General features: G+C 35.0%; 1 protein-coding gene across 1 annotated transcript; it reads right to left on the minus strand.

The window, feature by feature from the left end:
* Nucleotides 1-66: 66 nt before the first annotated feature.
* LOC128981906 (protein transport protein Sec61 subunit alpha) lies at nt 67-18,587 on the minus strand. The gene is made up of 9 exons (XM_054400897.1): nt 18,387-18,587; nt 14,246-14,313; nt 11,779-11,844; nt 9,965-10,175; nt 9,221-9,478; nt 8,685-8,851; nt 8,213-8,353; nt 1,346-1,594; nt 67-975 (listed from the first exon to the last, which is right to left on the minus strand). The coding sequence occupies exons 1-9, from the start codon at nt 18,391-18,393 to the stop codon at nt 712-714; spliced, it is 1,431 nt and encodes a 476-aa protein (XP_054256872.1). The 5' UTR covers nt 18,394-18,587; the 3' UTR covers nt 67-711.
* Between the last annotated feature and the right edge of the window lie 2,925 nt (nt 18,588-21,512).

Here is a 21,512-nt window from a genome sequence, read left to right on the forward strand (position 1 = left end):
CTATAAGCATTCAGTAGTAATCCCATTTACACTGACTCAATAGGCAGGTAATGGAATAATTAACACTTGTACTTCTGGACACGTTTATTCAGTGTCATTTTATAGTACAAAATTACAATAACGAATGTTGAAATGAGGAATGAAATATGATCAGTGGTCGCCCCACACCATGAGATGAGAATATGCACGGAACTTGAAGTAAATATATCCTTTGTTTTAAATACAATAAACTATAAGGTAGGTATTTATAAAACAATACCAATACATAGTATTGGTACAGTTAACCTAAACTTATGCATAAATAATTGTTAATATTAGGCAAAATTCAATTAAAATTTCCATTACAGTAGAGCGACTTGAATAAATTAAAAGCTGAAAAACCACGGATAAGTATAAACAAGCAAAATAAAACTAGTTAAACAAATTGCAGATTATCATATTACACAGCTGCACATGGATCCTCAAAAATATATTAAAATTTCATTTACATCAAATCACACAAACATGAAACCGAATACACAACCAAGATTCAAAATAATAATCCAATAGTTTTCACATTTTTTAATGTCATTTAAAGTACAAAATTACATTTAACAGTTGGCGTCGTCTAGCAGAAGTTTGTCAATGTGACAAGTATGTAATGTCTTTTTCACCACTAAATCGACACAAATAAATAACAATTTATTAAAACTCCTAAAGCTTCGTAACAACTTAGAAAAGCAGCGTGCTCATTCCGCCCATCTCGCTCTGCTCTTTGACGAATATCTCAAAGTACTGGTAGATGATGGTGACGGCCAATAGGATACCGGTTCCTGAGCCGATCGCTCCCATGAAGTCAGCGAGGACGGACAAGGCTCCGATGCAAAGACCACCGAAGGCAGCTGCAGTGGGGATGTATCTGTTGAGTTCGTGGATCATAGAGTTATCTCTGTGACCTCTCATCACCATCTGCTGCTCCTTCAGCTGTTTTGCCACCTGAAATTAGCACAAAAAATAAGCTAGTACATTCCCTCTCCTACTAATCTTCCTTTGTGGGTGCTAGTTCTGACATGGAGCTATTGGCAACATCGGTAGGGATCGGAAGATTTCAGTTGCAGTCGGTTGAATCCAGGGGTGTGTTATTTGTTTTAGCATTTTAAAACCACTACTCAATAATCACGATAAAAATTTAAATAATTGGCAATGATTTATTTCGTTTAAAATAAGCAGTATTTACGCTAGCCTTACCATAATGGCAGATTTTAGAATATGTTCAGTAATCTGACATTTCCAATAGTCTCACACAAAGTCCCCGACCTATGCTGAATTAACAAGCATCTACTGAGTTCTACAATTTTTCACTTACATCCTTGGCAGAGCTGCCGGAAACGTCGATCCAAGTCTTGGAGAAGAAGGCGCAGGAGCCCAGCATGAAGACGATGTAGAGGACAGCGTGGATGGGATCCTCCAAGATATGTCCCAGGTTCTCCGGGGGTGAGAGATAGTAGCAAAGTCCGCCTACAGGGTAAGCTCTGGCGGGACCACCACCTCCCACGTCAGCCCACACTCCCAGCAGGTTGACAAACAGATTGCCATGGAACTTGACTGCTAACATCTGACACAGAGATACTTGAGTTAGGCCTACCATACAGGTGTGTAGTGACTGCAACTTAATGGATCTACCACTGTATACACTACACTAAGTGCGTTTCATGGTGGAAATGTTGTTATTGTAATGTCAAGGCCAAAGTAATTTAGGGTATGGAATTACAAACACTTAAAAAGGGTAAGCTGTCCAAGCCCATAAAATTTAAGTTACAAATATGCTAGGAATTAAACTCATACCACTCACACTAAAGTCTGAGACACTAAATACAAGCCAGCAACGCTACCAGCACAAGAGCACTTAGTACTCTTCCATACATTATACACCATCCATTTTTCTTTGCGGCATATGTGGTAAATATTTAAAAACAATCAGTTGATTTGGAAATAGATATATGTTTGGGATAGAAATATTGAAAGCTACATTGTTGTATTCTCTCTTTTTACCAAAATTGCAGATGCAAACTAAATCCCTCGCGTAGAGCGATTATACAGGGTGAATTTTAAATGAGTTCCCCCCCTACTTTTTTTTACATTTCTTAAGATATCATCTCCGGACCACGTCAGATCATTGTTGAGTAGTAAGTACTTCATTTTGACTGGGTATACATTTTTGGCCGCCATCTTGGATCCGCCATATTGGATACAAAGTTTTTTTTTCAAATGTAAAGGTAGGGTTGTGACCCATTATTTCAAACTAGAATTTTACGCTGATTACAATGCAGCAATTAGTTTTTAAAAATCTTGATCCGTTCTAAAGTTATGAGGACTTTTTATAACTTTATTTTTAGCGCATTTTAACATTGAGCATTTACAAACTAAGACCATAATCTCAAAATAGTGCTAGATAAAGATAAGTATACACCACCATTCATTGCCGACATATTTTCACTTGGTTATGACGGATGTAGTTTTTTCAGCCGCCATCTTCGATCCGCCATTTTGAAATGTGATCAATTAATGTTTTTACTGATCAAGAAGCAACACTTACAACACAACAACCTTCATTTGTCATTAGGAAGCCATATCTTAAAAACAAGACTGAAAATATTAAGAAAAAAATAGGAGAGATATTTAATAAGAAAATTAAGCTTTCGGTTTACTCGGACAGTCAAGGAAGGGGTGTTCAGCAATTTATTGAAAATGCTGGGCAGGGTGAAATTGAAGCGAGTGGAACCGTTCTCCCCAATGCACCATTACTAAGTGTTGTAGAAGCAGCACAGGGTTCGTTGGATGACATTATTATCCTCATGGGTGGTACCAATGACTCTTTCTGTGGTAACTTTGAGTCAGTTTACAGAGACCTGGAGAAAAAGCTTATCGAGATTAGTAGCAAAAAAACTGTGATTTTGACTACAATTCCTCAGAGGTTCGATGCTGATATCATGGATCCAGTTCAAAACAAAATAAATCTCCTTAATGCTTATATTGGAGAGCTAACTGAGCGAATGCAAAATGTTCATCTTGTTGACCTAGACAGCAATAAATTTCAACGGTTTCATTTTGGACGGCAAGGACTCCATTTCAACATAAGAGGCAAGAAAAAATTAGCGTTTGCGATAAGAGATATGTTGTTGCGGATATACTCAGCTGATGTAAACTTAAGTAAATCAGGAGCTAAGAAGAAGGTAGCTAAAATGACAGAGCCTTATAATGATGCCATGCCTATAAAGTTAGTTGAAACTCACATCGGTAATATTTTTCAACAACATAAAAAAAACAAGAAAATTGGTTTTGCACACAGCATCTCTGCCGATTTCTCTGATCCAGGCCACATGACTGCTGGGGTAGCAGTAGTGTTCAGGTCTTATTTCGGAAAGCCTAAACCATCACAGCGCTTAACCAGTCACTTGGCTATACAAAATCACCATAATGGAGCAGCCGTGTATAGTCTAATAACAAAAGCAAGATATTTTGAAAAACCTTACAAAAGTGATTATGATACTGCCTTTAAAGACCTAACCGACAGTTTTAGGAGGAAGAAGCTAGAACACCTCATCTGCTCCCCAATTGGTTGTGTTCGGGACAAGATAGATTTAAATCACTTTATAAACAACATCTTTAAGTTCCAACAAATTACTAAGGCTAAAGTCACAATAGTCTCATACGGTCACAATCCTGGTCAGACTTTAAAGAATGGCTTATCCCACAAAGACTTTGTCTGTCAACTGAAAGACTTTATCAACAAAAAACAGGGACACCTTTCACCACCTCAACTGGACACAGCTAAAGCTGGAGACACCACTGCCAATGTAACACCTAATGAGGCTGCAACTACTCCAGTGTCCACGACGGAGACAAGAGCAGCTGATCAACTCACGGAGCAGACATCAACACAAACAGAGCAAGTTATTGTGGCACCTGGCGACCTATCATACAGTGAAGTGTTAAAGCAGAGTAATGGTGATGGAAGTGGGGTCAGTGCTGGGTTGGATACAGTTATGCATAACTGTGGGGCGGCGCAGTCATCTTTCTCAGCTTTAAACTCAATTCTACAAACCACCTCACCAATCAAATAAAATCGCAACATAATTTTATCAAAATTTTTCACCAGAACATTCAACACCTCCCTTCTAGATTAAATTCACTACAGGCAATTTTAGACGAAGTAAATCCCCATATAGTTGTTTTATCAGAACACGACACGAAAGAAGAGGAAATAAAAAGGGTTAATTTAAATTCTTATTCAGTAAAATCTAGTTTTTCTAGAAAAGTAAAGTCTAAAGGAGGGGTTATTATTTTGGCAGAGAAGAGTTTTGAGCTGAGGAGGGTCTCGGTGCCGGATGCAATTTGTAATGTTCTACTTGAAGAGTTGCAATTTGAATTTTGTGCCTGTAAATTCAGTATTAATAAGCAAAAATATCTCATTATTGGTATTTACAGGTCACCTAGATCAGATGTAAATATTTTTCTGGACAGGTTAGATATTTTAATTGATTATTTTAATAAAAAATATGATAAAATTATTGTAGCAGGTGACCTAAATATTGATGTTTTAGTATTGGACAGCAGACATAGATTATTACAACAGATGTTAGAAAGCAAAAATATGAGGTACCTTGTTAATTTCCCAACAAGAGTTACAGATAATTCGGAGACAGCAATAGACAACTTTTTGATAAAAAATATTAAATTATCTGACTTAAAGGTAGAAGGTCTGGTTACTTTCTTATCTGACCATGATGGACAGCTATTAAAAGTAAAATGCCAACATTCTATGAAAACCGTAAATTTGCCGATTAAAAAAGAGTTGCGTAAATTTTCACCTGAAAACACTAATCTTTTTACACAATTACTTTCCAATGAATCTTGGCTCGATGTATATAATTCCAGGGTAGAAACAAAGTATGATGTCTTTTTTAAAATTTTTTCTTACTATTTTGATCAGGCTTTTCCAAAAATATTGGTTACAAAGAGAAATAAAAAACGTACATGGATAACTAAAGAATTAAAGATGAAACAACAGCATATTATTCAACTGACTAAGGAATATCGTAGTAATAAAAGTAATAGTCTAAAAGATTTTTTACATCAGGAAAAGGCTACTTATAAAAGAGAACTAAATAAGGCTAAACACAGATATTTCCAACAAAAAATTGGAAATTCCCAAAACATTCAGAAAACCGTCTGGAATATAATCAACTCTGAAGTTGGGGAAAATGACAAGAAACCATTAGAAAATATCATTTTAAAACAAAATTCAGAAACAATTTTAGACCCTGGTAAAATTGCAAATATGTTTAATGGTTATTTTAGCAACATGGTTACAGATTTAGAATTTAAATTGTAACAATCAGAATGTGACGGCTGATGTGAAAGCTGATTTTATTGATGACTTGTTTGTAAAGCCAAAATTTGAACTGAAACCGATCACTGAAAGGGAGGTGGAAAAAATAATTCAATCTTTAAAAAATAAACACTCCAGTGGGCATGACGAAATTCCTGTAACAATAATAAAGGCTGCAAAAACCTACATCAGCAAAATTGTTTGTCATCTGATCAATTCTTCGTTTGTTTCAGGCATTTTTCCTAACATATTAAAGCAGGCAAAAATTATTCCTTTACACAAAAAAAATGACCCTGAAATTATATCCAATTATCGCCCAGTGTCTGTTCTTCCTTCAATTTCTAAAGTGTATGAAAAAGCCGTATACTTACAATTATCCGAGTTCTTGGAAAAATTTAATATTTTGGATGATAATCAGCATGGATTTCGGAATGGAAGATCAGTTGTAAGCGCAGCTGTTTCTTTTATTGAATCAGTCATTGAATCAGTAGACAAAGGACATTATACAATTGGCATATTTATGTACCTTTCTAAAGCGTTTGATAGTGTAAAACATAGTAAATTACTAGAAAAACTTAAAATAATTGGAATATCAAAAAGAGCTCTTAATTGGTTTTCTTCCTATTTGACAAATAGATCTCAATTCGTGGAAATTACCCATTTGACAAATCATAATAGAATTATCAAATCATCATCAACTTATCAACCAATTAAATTTGGGGTGCCACAAGGTTCAATTTTGGGGCCTTTGCTATTTTTGTGTTACCTTAAGGGCATGGAAGATACTTTAACCTACAAGCAAAATTCTAAATTATGTCTTTACGCTGATGATTCTAATTTGATTGTATCATCTAACTCTCCAGAAGAAGCTGAAATTCTTACATATGTAGAATTAGAGAATATTGGGAACTATTTCTACAATCATAACTTATTATTAAATTCACAAAAAACTAAATTTATAAATTTCAGAACAGCACAGAACAGAATTACAAAAGATCCAACAATAACTTACAACTCAAATAATATTCAAAAGGAACATCAAATCAATTTTCTGGGATTAACAATAGATGAAAATTTGAATTGGGATAAGCACACACAGAAAGTTTTAACCAAAACTAACTCTGGAATGTTCGCATTATCAAAAATGTCCTTTTATTGTAATTTGAAAACCCTAAAAAGTATATATTTTGCACACATTCACTCCCATATTTCATTCGGTTTAGCATTATATGGGTCAACAAAAATATTAAATATGGATAGTATTCTGAAACGACAAAAAGAAGCTATCAGAATTATGCTTAAGCTTAAACGAGATGATTCGGCAAAAGAACATTTTAAGAAATTACAAATTTTTACAGTTTATGGGCAATATATTTATGAAACAATTCTTATCGCAAAAAAAAATGAATCTGAGAAAGTAATAAATTCAGTGCATTCTTATAATTTTAGGAGGAGAAGGGAGTTTGTCCAGCCTCACAAATTAAAATTTTTTGAAAAAAAACCCTCATATGCTGGTAATGATTTTCTAAAATTTGTCCCTGAATTCATAAAAAAAGAAACAAACCTATCTAAATTCAAGAAAATTCTAAAGGAGCATTTAATAAATCTAGCATTATATTCTTTTGATGAATTTTCCACCTCCCATAAATAGAAATAGTATTTTTATTTTAAGTATTCTGACACTATTCACTGTACCACCAATGTACATGATTTACGAATAAAGATGTTTGAATATGAATATGAATAATTTAAATATGAAGGTGGTGTTGTGACCCATCATTTTGAGCTACCTTTTTATGCTGAACTCAATGCCGCAATCCGTTTTTCATTTGCATCTTTGGTTTTTGAAATATTGAAATTTTAAATAAGACTATTTTAATATTTCATCAAGACAGCTTGATAACCAAAAACGGATTGCAGCATTGAGTCCAGTACAAAAAAGTAGTTCAAAATGATGGGTCACAACACCACTTTCATATTTAAATTAATTGATCACATTTCAAAATGGCGGATCCAAGATGGCGGCTGAAAAAACTACATCCGTCATAACCAAGTGAAAATATGTCGGCAATGAATGGTGGTGTATACTTATCTTTATCTATTATCATTATTTTAGTATTTAAACAGTCATCTAACAATGTTACAAAATCAGGTAAAAATTCCGAACGTGCATTTCCCGTTGTGTATGAGAAGGGAAATCCCGTCTCGATCTCGTCTCGAAATTTTATGAGAAATAAAAAATCTCGTCTCGTCTCGAACTAAAAATCCAATCTCGTCCATCCCTACAAAATTGTTTCTAATGAATCATAATTCAGGAATGCAAATGGGCAAGATTAGAATATCCTTATCTGTACCCTGTACCAGAGATATGTAAATGGAGAGTATTTTAAAGTGATTTACCTAAGGTTGATTTTAGAAACTCAGTGAAATTACGATGTAGTTTTAAATTTAAGTAATGTATGTATGTTAACCCTAGTTCCTATACCACAGGAACCTTTTAACTCATTTTTTAATTTTTAATTTTTTACACATGGGAAAATAGATTAGAAAAAAATCAAGACTAGCAAAATTATTTATTATTTTACATTTAGCAAAACTCTCCCATTCATCAAAACGATTTAGGAATGGTCAGAAAATATTGAATGCAGATGATCGACTAGATCACAGAAGAACCTGTTTAGCCCTGTTAGGATAAAAGTTGATAGTGAGATTATAATTAACGAGGCTTAAAAACGAGGGCAATTTAATTTGCCGACTCTGGCACTCTGCTGCTAATAAACAAACTTTTACATTGCAAGTACACAATCTTGTCCCGTACATCCCCAATAGTGATAAGCTTACCTGAGAGATAACGTAGAGGTTAGAGACGAGAGCAGACTGCAGGATGATTGGTATGTTGGAAGTGTAGAACAGTTTGATAGGGTAGCTGCTGTACTGACCCCTGTAGCGAGCGGATTTGATGGGAAGATCTACACGGAATCCCTGCAAAACATCAGTGAATATTATTGAATCCAGCAAACGTAGTAATGCACACGGAAATCTTCTAAGTATTCCGAATTAGTCTTTAAGTTGTTCCTGATTGCCGACAATGGTGAACATCGTTAGGTTTGGATTGAGAAATATTAACATAACTTATGTTATTAGGGTGTTAAGCAAAATATTTATAAATATAATTAAGGGGAAATTCCAGGATTTCAAAGATGATAAAAACACAATGTGTAAAACTTACACATGACATTACTCATTAACAACATGCAACCATAGAGTAACTAAATATTTACCATTTAACACTCTATATAACACTTAAACCTACCTGGAAGTATATGACGATAGCAAAGACGAGGACAGTGGCCAAAAGATTCATCAGATTGGGAAGGTTCTGTCTGTAGAAAGCTTCACGCAGAGCTCTGACCTTATCTTGTCTAGTGGCCAGAAGATGAAACAGAGCAATGACAGCTCCTTCAAACTCAGTTCCTCTACCTGGAACAAAATTATTCCCCGGTAGTAACAAAATTATTGAGTAAAATATGAAACTGTCTGGTAAAGTAGGTACATCAAAAGCATCTAGGTTGGAATAGTCATCTTACTAGTTAACATTTTCGTTGCATACCTTAGCCTACTTCGGCAAAACAAAAAATTTGATATAAAACCTTTCTGTCTTTTTACTTACCGTACCGGTAGTGAATAAGACTACTAATATATTGCAAAGTACTCTTAGGCAACTACGAGTTCTTTAACTCCTCATAGTTTTAAAATTATAAACCTAAGTTACTTTTATGAAAATGGGCTGTAGCTTTACCATCATCCACAGTATCTAAACTAACAATAAAAGACCATTAAACCCATTACCTGTGTTGACAGTAGCAGGGCTGAAAGCCTTCCAGACGATGGTTTCACAAATGTTGGTAGCAATGAACAGTGAGATACCAGACCCAAGACCGTAGCCCTTCTGTAGCAACTCATCAAGCAGCAACACAATCAAACCCGCAACAAACAGCTGGATGATGATGAGCAGACAGACACCTGCGCCGATCTCCGAGGGATCTCCGTACATTCCTGTCATCACGTAGACGATAGCCTGTCCAACGGTGATCACCATGCCAAACACTAGACAAGACAGGTACATAAGTCTTTAACACTATTTTGTGATGGGAAGTAAAGATGGGAGATCAGTGTAACCCCACTAGCTCACAAAAAATGATTGTAGGTATGCTGAATAATCTATTAGGCCTATTTCAAAATGCCTGCTTTTAATAGGAAGTGAGATAGTAATTTCACTTCATCGTTAAAGCCGGGTTTTCCTAGGCACGTAATCGGCGAACGGAGAGAGGAACGCGGAGAGCGGACTCCACTTGTCTTAGGCAATTTAATGTTACTGTTTTCCTACAACCGGAGCAAAATGCCATGTTAATTTCAATTCCGCTCTCCTCGTTCCTCTCTCCGCTCGCCGATTCCGCACCTAGGAAAACCCAGCTTAAGATGGTGTTTTCTTTTCACTACATCGTCAGACAATGTCTTAGGCATCCTATTTACTTAAGTTCCAAAATAAACACAGTATCAACCCCATAACCAAAGATGGATCTGGAGACTTACATTTTTGAGCACCGTTAAACAACGCTCTGTCTTTGGGCGTGTCTCCGACCTCAATGATCTTGGCACCAGCCAACAGCTGCATGATGAGGCCAGAGGTGACGATAGGCGAGATTCCCAGCTCCATCAATGTTCCTCGGTTACTAGCCAGAATCACACGGATCCAGTAGAATGGATCTGCTGAGTCGGAACTCATGATTCCGAACAGTGGGATCTGGAATACAAATTACAATCAGGCCCTGACAAGTTTGGTTGCAGAACATTGAAGTAGAATTGCAATTCTGGTTAATTGTTTAACACTTTAGTCATTGGGTTTTGCTCAATTTCAGGATAGAGAATGGTGTTGCAGATTGTGTACAATTGAAGTGGAAAAATTAAATTATGAAGCAGTATGTAGTAAGTTAGACCTTGGCAGCACTCCCTGAAAGAACTGGTTTTTTGTCTAAAGACACATAAGTTAAATTCAAGAAAGGTTTAAATTACCTGTTGCGTCAATTGATCCTGGTGTGTTATAAATAACAGCATCAGGATTAATTGATGCAACAGGTAATTCAAACCTTTTTAATCTTGCCATACGTCTTAATCCAGAGGCTAACTTATCATGAAACATAAATTCAAATTTTAATCTTCTTCTTGAAACTAACAAGAGGAATAATAACCAAGAACCATAGGCAACATGATTGCTTAAAATTTGGTCATAGAGGCCTAACTGAGTTTGCAACATCTTTAGTAGGGTGTAAGATGACATTTTTGAGTTTAGGCAAAAGTATAAAAAATATATAATGGGTAAGTTATAAGCTTAAATCTAACAGCAAACGTTTTTTATTTTGTGTGATTAGGCTATACAGGGTGTCCCGGAACTCTCTACCAATATTTTAGGGCATTGTTCCTGGGTAAGAAACATATCTAAATATCATATTTAAATTGTCCGGAAGTCCTTAGTTACTCAGATAGCCGCCATTTTGTTTTTTTCACTTATTAATTTTTTCCTGAAAATTGGTTAAACATACGAAGTTGAAACTTTGCAACAACATTTATGACAACTAGACAAAGCTACAAAAAAATTATGACAATTTTTCAAATTCATAAAACAAAATGGCGGCTGTTTAAAATTTTACAAGAATAACTTTTTTAAGGCAATTTCATTACAAATCGATCGACACCTTAATCTTTAAGATCGGACGAGTATTAACTGAGATATGGCAGTTTTAGTGATACGTGACCGCCGGATATTAGTTGCAGCGCATGCTGAAAGTGGTCACTTATCACTAAAACTGCCATATCTCAGTTAATACTCGTCCGATCTTAAAGATTAAGGTGTCGATCGATTTTTAATAAAATTGCAATAAAAAAGTTATTCTTGTAAAATTTTTGTAAAATCAACGGTTTTCGAGAAATTTAAGAAACAAAATTTTAATCAGCCGCTATTTTGTTTTATGAATTTGAAAAATCGTCATAATTTTTTTGTAGCTTTGTCTAGTTGTCATAAATGTTTGTGCTAAGTTTCAACTTCGTATGTTTAACCAATCTTCAGAAAAAAATTAATAAGTGAAAAAAACAAAATGGCGGCTATCTGAGTAAATAAGGACTTCCGGACAATTTAAATATGATATTTAGATATGTTTCTTACCCAGGAACAATGCCCTAAAATATTGGTAGAGAGTTCCGGGACACCCTGTATATGGAGTTATATGGTACTGACAAATTGAAACTTCAGGTAAGCTGATGTGAGAATATATCCCATTCTTATCTAACCTACTAGAAGAATGTCGAGCCTATAATTTGAGTGAGACCATAAAAAACATTTTTCAACTTACTTGACAGCATACTAAGAATATGAAGAGGGTGATTGCCGTCCATAACACCTTTTCTCTAAACTGGATCTGAAAAAAATAAATATGGTTTTTGGATTATCCCAAGAGGTCTTTAAAGACTAGGATCAGGAAATGTGGATACTTACAAGAACAGTCTAAGTAATGTTGTAATGAGTTAAATCAGTCTAAGATAAAAAAAACTGGTTGGCAATGATTGTCCAGCTGATGTGTGCATAAAACGTTTCCAGTTACTACATCGAGTTTAAGTAGGTCTAAGATTGATTTATCTTCCATGAGACTAACAACTTAAGTTTGTAATTTGCAATGTTAGCAAATTGTGTGTTAAAAACATTTACACCTTCCAATAATTTAAAGCTTAATAACTTATACAGCCTTAATACAATATTATTTTACTCATTACCGTATTGTAGGGAGTGCACATTTATAATGAGCACATTTTTAGCTGCAAGTTGTGGTAGTTCTTGGTTAAGGTAGTTAGCTTTAGGGTGCTAGTAATGACAGTAGTAGTAGTACATTGGTTAATTTCACAATGTTTACAACTCTTTTATTTTAAAAATTACAGCATCACCTGGGCCAAGGTATGGGCTTATGACACAAGACATTTGTGACTGCCATAAGTTAGGCCTATGATGAAATTATTATTTTATTTTGTCAGTCAATTATCATTGAATTTAATAGTTAAGGTGACTTAACTTAATTTAACCCTCCGAGTGTTAAGCGTCGCACATCACACCTGCTGTGGTGTGATGCGTCTTTTTTGCGACTCACAAACATTGTTTGAACACCGAAGGCTCTGGGACTGACTGAATCAGATTGAACTGGATCGAGATAGGTAGGCTTAGTTTTTTTTTTCGGCAGATTCTAAGCTTTCTCCTGATGTCTGTTTCTAGACGCTTTTAACCCTCCGAGTGTCCATAGTTTAGGCCTTAATGTCCGCCTATTTTTGGCGCATTTGCAAGGTTTTATTAAAACGGATCTGAAAAGCTTAAAACAATGTTAATTCTACTGTTCTATATACCACTTTGTTAGGAAAATCATGGGCTTCAATATCGTACATAAAACCTAAGGAATGTTTGTTTCAAAAAAATTTTTTTAGGTAAAAATAAAAATTATTTTGGAAAAATTGAAAAAAAATAAGTTCGCGCTCAATGAAATTGTATAAATTATAGGCCTATAAATATTTGAAAATAGCCACTTTGTTCTAAATTTTATGAGGATTACAAATATATAATAATATAAGGAAGTAGATTTGCAAATAAATAAGTTATGGGCAAAAAACAGATTTCAGTACATAGTGATGCGTACATAGTGAACTAAGAATGCATAGCCTAACCATAGCTAGGAATCTGGCTGATAATTTACATCAATATCACTACCTACTTCTACAGGATCATCAACCAGCCCTTCAAAATCACTTAAATCTTCTTATAATGCACCACGTATATCACTACTTTTGATTTTTAACACTAAAACAATGATAAACATAATAAAACACATCAGTCATCGGTCCGAGGTTAACTAACCTGTTTACAAATACGCACATCAGCTGTCTGCTACAATTACGATCAGCTCGGAGAACATAAAGCGCTTAGAGACAGACCTCTGGAGAAAGCTTAGAATCTAACGAAAAGAACGATACCTAACTAGATCCAGTTCAATCCGATTTTGTCAGTCATAGAGCCTTCGCCGTAAACAGTGTTCGTGAGTCGCTGCAGCGACGCATGACACTCGGAGGGTTAATTTTAGTTCCGATCATATTGTAGCAGACAGATGACGTGCGGTTAAGCTCACATCGATGACTGATGTGTTTTGTTGTGTTTATCAATGTTTTAGTGTTAAAAATAAAAAGTAGTGATTATACGTAGTGCATTATAAGAAGATTAAGTGATTTTGAAGGGCTGGTTGATGATCCTGAAGAAGTAGGTTATGCATTCTTAGCCCGCTAAATGTACATAATCTGTTTCTCACCCAATTGCAAATTAAAACTTCCTTCTATTATTATATTTTTAGAATCCTCATAAAATCTAGAACAAAGTGGCTAGTTTCAAATATTTGTAAAACTAGGTATAGATTATAAAAAAATTATTGAGCGCAAACCTAAATTTTTTTTTAATTTTATAATTTTTGAGAAATTTTTTAAGCCAAAAATAGTGTTGACAATATTTTTTGGAATGTTTTACCCTTACATTGAAGACCATGATTTTCCAAACAAAATTATATAAATAAACTTAACAAAAACCGTAAACTTTAGAGAGTTTTTAAGTTTCTAGAAGATAGGTTATGCATTTTAATAAAACATTTTAATACATTTTAATAAAACCCTGCGATTGCGCAATAAATGGGCCAACATTAAAACCATTACTATGGACACTTGGAGGGTTAAAGCTGGACAATTCAAAGTAAACCAAGAGGAAAGTATGTACCTATAGTAGGACTTTTATTCTCTTACCTTCCTTTCAGGTTTTGCGATTTCTGGTAGTATGCTGCAGAATGGTTTTATAACCTCCAAGAATTTAACTGGAACACAAAAATACAGTCTGTGTCATCATCAAGCTTCATTAATCTTGAACGAATCTATTTTCTCACCGGTAGCCTACATAATTTTTCTCGGTAGCCTAATTATTTACTGTACTTACACTGGGATATTAGGGCCTATGTAATTTTGATATATCTACTTACAGTATTTTTCACCCTGAATCCAAAAATGCAATCAGTTTTTGTCGGAGAGATTCCTAATTGGCCGTACAGTTAAATAATTAATATTTAGCTACAGTTTTGTTGATTTTTTAACATATTTGTGGTATGGACGAGTCCAAGTTCTAGTGGCGACTAACACTCATAGGGGTGAAGGGTTTGAGGAGTGGTTTAACATCTGTCAGTTGTTTAGATTCGATACTAAACAGACAAAACCACACACGACGCCATGAGAGTAAAATCAGAGTTACAATATGCAATGACTAGATTTTTAAGAGAAAATGGACTTTGGTGCTGTTTAGAAAAAACAATAAATCAATTAACTTACGATACATAAACTATTGATCACATCAACATAAATTATAAAAATAAAATAGAATTCGTTCACGTAAAATATCAGTAGGCCTACATAATAGAAGCTAGAGCTAGGCCACTGCCTTCATGATCATCCTCATTCCAATCCTCAACATTGGTTAATGAACGTCCCATAGTATGTAATCCCATTGTGCCACAGTGCATAATTTTATGTAGGCCTATCAGCAGCTAATAAATTGAGGTTACATAATGTAATCTAACCTAACCCAATCTTAATATCAATGTTTAAATCACATTTCAAGTCAGAAAAGGCATGTGAGGAAGGTAGGTCGGGTTTTATGCAGATTTATGACTGTAGCCTATTAAGTGTTATGAAGTGAGGTTAGATTATTTAGGAAGGTAAAGGGTAAGGTAGGTTTTAATGAACCGACTCATTAATTTAAATGCTTGCACATTTTTGATATCGTTATTTCATTGTGTTTCACTCACAAGGTAGGCCTATATTTAATTTTGCAAAAACAGTCTGGAAGTACCCGGTAGCATAAATTAATAGTTGGTTCATTATAACCTAACCTTGACCTTTCTAATCTAACCTCACTTCAAAACACTTAATACAGTCACGAATCCGCATAAAACCTGACCTACCTTCCTTAAATATGCCTAAATAAGAACTGATTATTTGGTTTCAGAACTAATTGATTTGATTTCATTCCGCATTAGATCAAGTATAAACAGCTGTTTGCTCTTCTCACTCTAGTCCTCACTCCTCACTCAGTACGGACCCCGTCCAGACCACATTACAATTAGCCTACCTTCAGTACCACTCAATTAGGCTACCCTTAGGTTTGTAATCTTAACCTTCGTTTTACGGCCACTACGGCTACTTAGGAATCTCTCCGACAAAAACTGATTGCACTTTTGGATTCAGCGTGAAAAATATGCTAAGTAAGTTGACATACATAAAAATTACATAATATCCCTGTGTAAGAAGGCCTAAGGTAAATACAGTATTTGCCTTTTTCCCTTTAGGGCCTGATTGTTTGTTAGGCTTACATAATGTGAAATATTTACATGTAGGTAGGCCTATATGCCTAAAAGACAATTTTGCAGTCTTGATAAATGAATAGGCCTAAGTTACCTTATCGTTTGAAAGAGCTTAACAAGAACGTTTGGTTTCAGATAAACATAAGGGATTGGTAAGTTAAGCCTAGATGCTAAACTCTATCTACAGTAAGTTAAGTTAATTACCTATATTGAATAGGCAAGTGGTAACTTAGCCTAAATACAAAGTTAGTGTTCAACTAAGTTAATGGTACCGTATAAATAAATAAATGGGAGGCCTAGGTAAGTACGGTAAAGCCGCGTTTACACCGGAGTTAGAAACACGAGTTACAAACAGAAATTGCAAACATCTCTAAAAGCGCACATTTTTAGACAAAACATTTTGCTGTTGCAAACAGTTTTTCAGTGTTTGCAACAGAAATTTTTGTTTCCACTTTAAGTCGGTAATGATCGAAGGGAGTTGCAACCTCTCTGTTTGCAACACTAGTTTCGGTCAAAATGAGCCGTTGAAACACGAAACAGAAACATTTCTCCGCCATCCCCTACGCTACCACCTCCACTCTCACTCACTGCGACCCTGTGTCTCGACGCAGTGTTAAATTAATCGGAAAAATGCTGTTTGACTGGATCAATGAATTAACACTAACCTCAAATGACAAGGTCGTCTAATTTTAAAATAACGTCTCATGTGAATTAAAAGGGTTATAATTAGGTCCTTGTAATCTTTAAATACCCCCGCCGCAGCAAACCTGCCGACTAAGCGAATTTCCATTTGTCTGAATTGATTTTCAGTTAAATATATTTTAATCAACATTGGGTTTAACGAGTACCTAGGTTTGCTGCTACAAGGAAACTAATAAATTGTGTTTTTGAGTAAAATATTGATAGTGGTATATTGATAAGGAGTACGGTACAAAATAAATAAATTTGCCAAGTTTGATCAAAATATATTCATAAACAAGCAAACTACAAAATTTGACAATATTCTCCATAAGAATAACATGGGAATTTTAAATTTACAATTTTTTTTAATTTTCTCCGTTACTTATAATCGAACAAAAATACTTTTATATATACTAAATTATTTGTTTTCTTAAGCTCTTTAAAAAGGTCTAAAGAGAAATTGGAAAATTTTGTGTTTTGAGGGGAGTAGCCAGCGGCCGCTTTTCCGGTGATATTTTACTTAATAGTGGTCCGATCGTAATAAGAATTACATATTCTTGTTCAGGAGGAAATTCCGCACAATTTGAGTACTCACAACATGGGTTTTAGGCAAAAAACTATTTTTCCCGTTTTTCCCATTTTCCGGGAAAACGGGACGTTTCCGCAAAAAATGAATACCTATCATTTTTTGGAATCAGCACTAAAAAACGAACAGATTGAAAAAAAATTAATAATTTTTAGAGCGTTGACTGGAGGTCGACATAATTACCGAATAGTGTTTTTGGCCTCTGGGGACATCAAAATGAAAAAGTAAATCGGTCCCGGGTCTAGGTCTTACCGTGCCACCTACGGTAATAGCTACTTCCCTATAGGGAAATTCGCTAAAATGAATAATAATTTTAATTTGATGATTTATACAATTACTGATGTTCACCCAGCATCGTCTCGGCCTAGACAACACGACACAGCGTTGTAATAACTAGACACTTGAAATCCTCGGAAGGACTGATCCGAGGAACCAGGACGAGGCTAGTCATAATCAAGGTAGAAATTATTTCAAACAATTTCATGAAACATGAAAACAAATCATGAAATAAAAATTGCAAACATTTAATTGAAACTACCGTTTGCAACTGCTGTTTGCAATTAAAGTTAAATTAAGTTTATTTTTACTTAAAGTTTGCAACTTTTTGTTTGAAACTCCTGTGTTAACACGGCTTAAGGCTTAATACTTAAAATAAAGGAGAAAGTCAGTGGATTTTAGTGGTTTAAGACACTGCTGGTAACTTATTAGTCTATGCTGGACTTCGAAAAGCGTCTAGCGTAAGTTGAGAAATCGTCTGATCTAACGGTAGGCTAGTGGCCATAAGTAAATTTACAAACAAGCATCACACCTCTTGCAAATTTAAAATAGCCTTGTGGCCTAGGTTGACTATTTTCTGGTTTTCGAGACTACAGAGAAGAGCAGCCAGAGAAGGCCTAAGCCTAGGTTATATTGAGCAAGAATGCCACAGACAGTAGGCTACAGTAATAAATAAAGTCCTTTGAGATAGGCTAGTAAGTTAAGCTACAGTGCCTAGGTAAGTTATGCCTATGAAGATGAATTTCTAATGGCCTATTGTCCTACCACAACCCAGGTTAGTGTAAGACAGCTAGGCTAGGCTATAATTTTGAAAAGTTAAGTAGGCTACAGTATGCAGATCAGGGCAATTACGACTAAAAAAAATAGACCCATGATTACTGAGTTTTACAACTAAGTTAACTTAATATAACTAATCCGTATGAACTCCCATACTGAACTGAGTTGGTTCAAAATACCTATTTTTAGCCATCGTCAAATAAACTGCAATACTTACTTCCCATTTTGAGCGCGGGGGTGTTTCGCAGAAATAGCCAGTCCTTACAGATGTAACGTTATTAGCCTAAATTTAATAAAACTGTCAAAAGTCCTACATGCACAATTAGACACGACGACCACTCCGAGTCCGACGTAAAAGAGAAATTCTAATCACAACACTGCCCAATCCCCCAATCCCACTATACCGTTTCCTTACACGTAGCAACAACAGCAATTCCACAGACAAACTATGGTGACGTAGCTGCCATCACAGACCGGTGCAGTAAGCGACATCCGTTAAGTTGGCTTTCAGCTTGAGCAAAGCCACTAAAAGAATGGTACAAGGACACCTTACTATACTAAGTTAGGAAAATTTTTATACAATATTAAATTTACCTTAAATATCCAGAAATATATGCATCTCTAAATTTAAATCGTTAAATTTACTATTCTACCTTAATACCTCCTACAACGTCGATGACCCAGAATTTCTTGATGGACTGTGTCAAACTAATATACACTATTTACAATGTTTTTTACTTTCTCCCCCTATACCATAGTATATGGAGAAAGTATTGTTTTCGTCAAAATTTTCGAGTTTGAGTTTTGAGTGGATATATTCGTTTTGGGTCCCCCTGGACCCAAAAAAGTGGTTTTCGAAGTGATGTGTGTGTGTGTGTGTGTGTGTGTGTGTCTGTTTGTCTGGATGTGTACAGAGCTAGAGACCACACCTGTGGTCCGATTTCGATGAAATTTGGTATGTAGGTTCTAATCCATGGTATCTCCAGGTTTTTTTTCATTTTTTTGAAATTATTATTTTTAATGGGGATTTCCCCATAAAAACCCATAAAAAAACCGGAAAAATCGGATTTTCTCGAAAATGGCCCGAACGATTTTGATAAAAATTTAGTATGTTCTAGCCCTTTATATTCTGAATAAAATGGTACAAATCCCATATCTGTAAAAATTACGGTTCAAAAGTTGTGGTCAAATATGTTATTTTCCCATAAAAACCCCATAAAATAACAATAAATAGGATTTTTGAAAAAAATCCGGTTTTGATTTAACATAGTATGTTATAGTCTTTACAGTTTTAATAGTTTTTTTTTTTATTTTTTAGACATTTTTTTTTTAATGGGGATTTTCCCATAAAACCCCATAAAATAACGGAAAAATATGATTTTCCCAAAAATGGCCTGGACGATTTTGATAAAAAAATTAGTATGTTATAGTCCTTTATATTCTGAACAAAATGGTACAAATCCCATTTCTGTAAAAATTATGGTTCAAAAGTTATTGTAAATTATGTAATTTCCCCATAAAACCCCCATAAAATAACAGAAAAATCGGATTTTCCCAAAAATAGCCCGAATGATTTTGATAAAAATTTAGCATGTTATAGTCCTTTAAATTGTGAACAAAATTGTACGAATCCCATTTGCGTATATTTACTCTTCTTACCACTTACATATGATAAAGGTTTTTGACAAACTTATGGGAGAAAGTATGTGTCAGAATGCTGATACCGTTTATTTGTTGAATAGATATGTTGCCCTCGCCCATCATCAATTGCAGCCTCTTATTATCTAATTAAATACACAGCCCAATGTGTAACTCACTGACTCACTGATCAGGTATACTAATGTTTACCCACTTATAGAATTGCTAGAGATCCTAAATTCCATGTGTAACTAGGGATACAAATTCTAGACCACTTCTAGATGAGCTAGAGACTTGAAATTTTCGGTGGTCGTCGGTCTAGTGTCCAAACCCCCGGGGAAATATCCAAAAAGTTGCATTTTCAAATTTTAACCCCCCGCTTAGGTTTAATGTCAAAATTTGAAGGTTTTTTACCACTTTTACGAGCCCTATGTTATTCTTAAGGAGAATAACATTGAATGAGAGAGAATGAGAATGAGAGAATGAGAATGAGAATTATTTATTTCCTGAAAGCATGTACAAGGAAACGTCAATACATCAAAATCTTAGCCTAAGCCTGCAACACACCATGCAGAGAATTGAAAAACAAAAACAAAACTTATTTATCATCACCCATTAGCACTCATTGGCTAAAAAACTTACTTACTTGGCCAGGTGAAATTTCAAAATACTCTTTGAATGAGTAAATCGGATTTGCCAACAGAAGATATTCTATCCCCATTTTGAATTTTGCTTCCGGCAGGTTCCGAGCTGTACAAGGGAGTTTGTTAAAAAACTTATATCTCTGTATACAATAGCTTGATTGGACCTTTGGTAAAGTTGCCGACTTTGGTATTCTCATCTGAACCGTTTAGAAAGGTGCTAGAGACTTGAAACTTCGTAGTATTGCCGTATGGTATCTTACATTAATAGCTCCTCTCAAGCTGTTAATTAATAGCTCATACAGCTAATGGCAACTAAGGAACCTACAGTTTTAGGGGAATCCTAACCACATTTTTCCTTTTAATAAATTAATTGGTCTCAATATCAGGATAGTATTGCGGATATAGTCAAAGTACTCACTAGTGCGGATGTTAATCCACACCAGGGAACACCGCATTCACAGTGCTTGTCTGTTAATATCCACAATTTGTCACCTCAGTAGCTTGATTACAGGACAACGCCACCCGTCTCATTGGTATCAGACTCAGTGGTATTAGTCAAATCCCAAGAAAACTATCATTTCAGTTACACAATGAAGGGTATTTTGGTCGGAGTATTAACTTGTCAAGGTGCTAAGGCTTGGTTTATATTGTTCAAGTAAGCTCGGCCGAGTTGGCCCAGCCCAGGCTAAGCTTACTTGTCATGTTTAGAAAATTGGGCCAAAAGTTGACTACATAAGTTTTGATTATTACTTGTACAGTTGTGTAAATTATACGTAAAATATACGTGTTACATTTTGAAGATGCTTGAAAAGGGTGTATCATTTGTCAGTAGATAGAAGGTTGAAGAATGGGCGGAAGAAGAAAAAAATTGGGAATTTGCTAGATTTTTAAAACTTTTTATTCGTTGTATGCAGACCTCATGTTTTTAATTTTCTGCTTCGTTTCTTGTAAGCCAAACCCTTCCTTTCCCATTATCTTCTACAAGGTTGTCAATTCCCTGTTTGTCACATTTGTTTGTTTTTGCAAGTAGGGCTTGTGAGATTCCACAAACATTCTTCATT

This window comes from Macrosteles quadrilineatus, unplaced genomic scaffold (assembly GCF_028750875.1).
Source record: "Macrosteles quadrilineatus isolate MER2022 unplaced genomic scaffold, UCM_ALF_1.0 Scaffold_57__1_contigs__length_777910, whole genome shotgun sequence".
Taxonomy (NCBI): Eukaryota; Metazoa; Arthropoda; class Insecta; order Hemiptera; family Cicadellidae; genus Macrosteles; species Macrosteles quadrilineatus.

Bases quoted from the DNA above. Each gene is read 5' to 3' on its own strand.
- LOC128981906 (XM_054400897.1), bottom strand. The intron at 11,845-14,245 runs GTAAGAGAATAA...TATTTTTTTCAG, and splicing joins TCGCAAAACCTGAAAGGAAG to ATCCAGTTTAGAGAAAAGGT. The intron at 8,852-9,220 runs GTAATGGGTTTA...ATTTTGTTCCAG, and splicing joins CCCTGCTACTGTCAACACAG to GTAGAGGAACTGAGTTTGAA.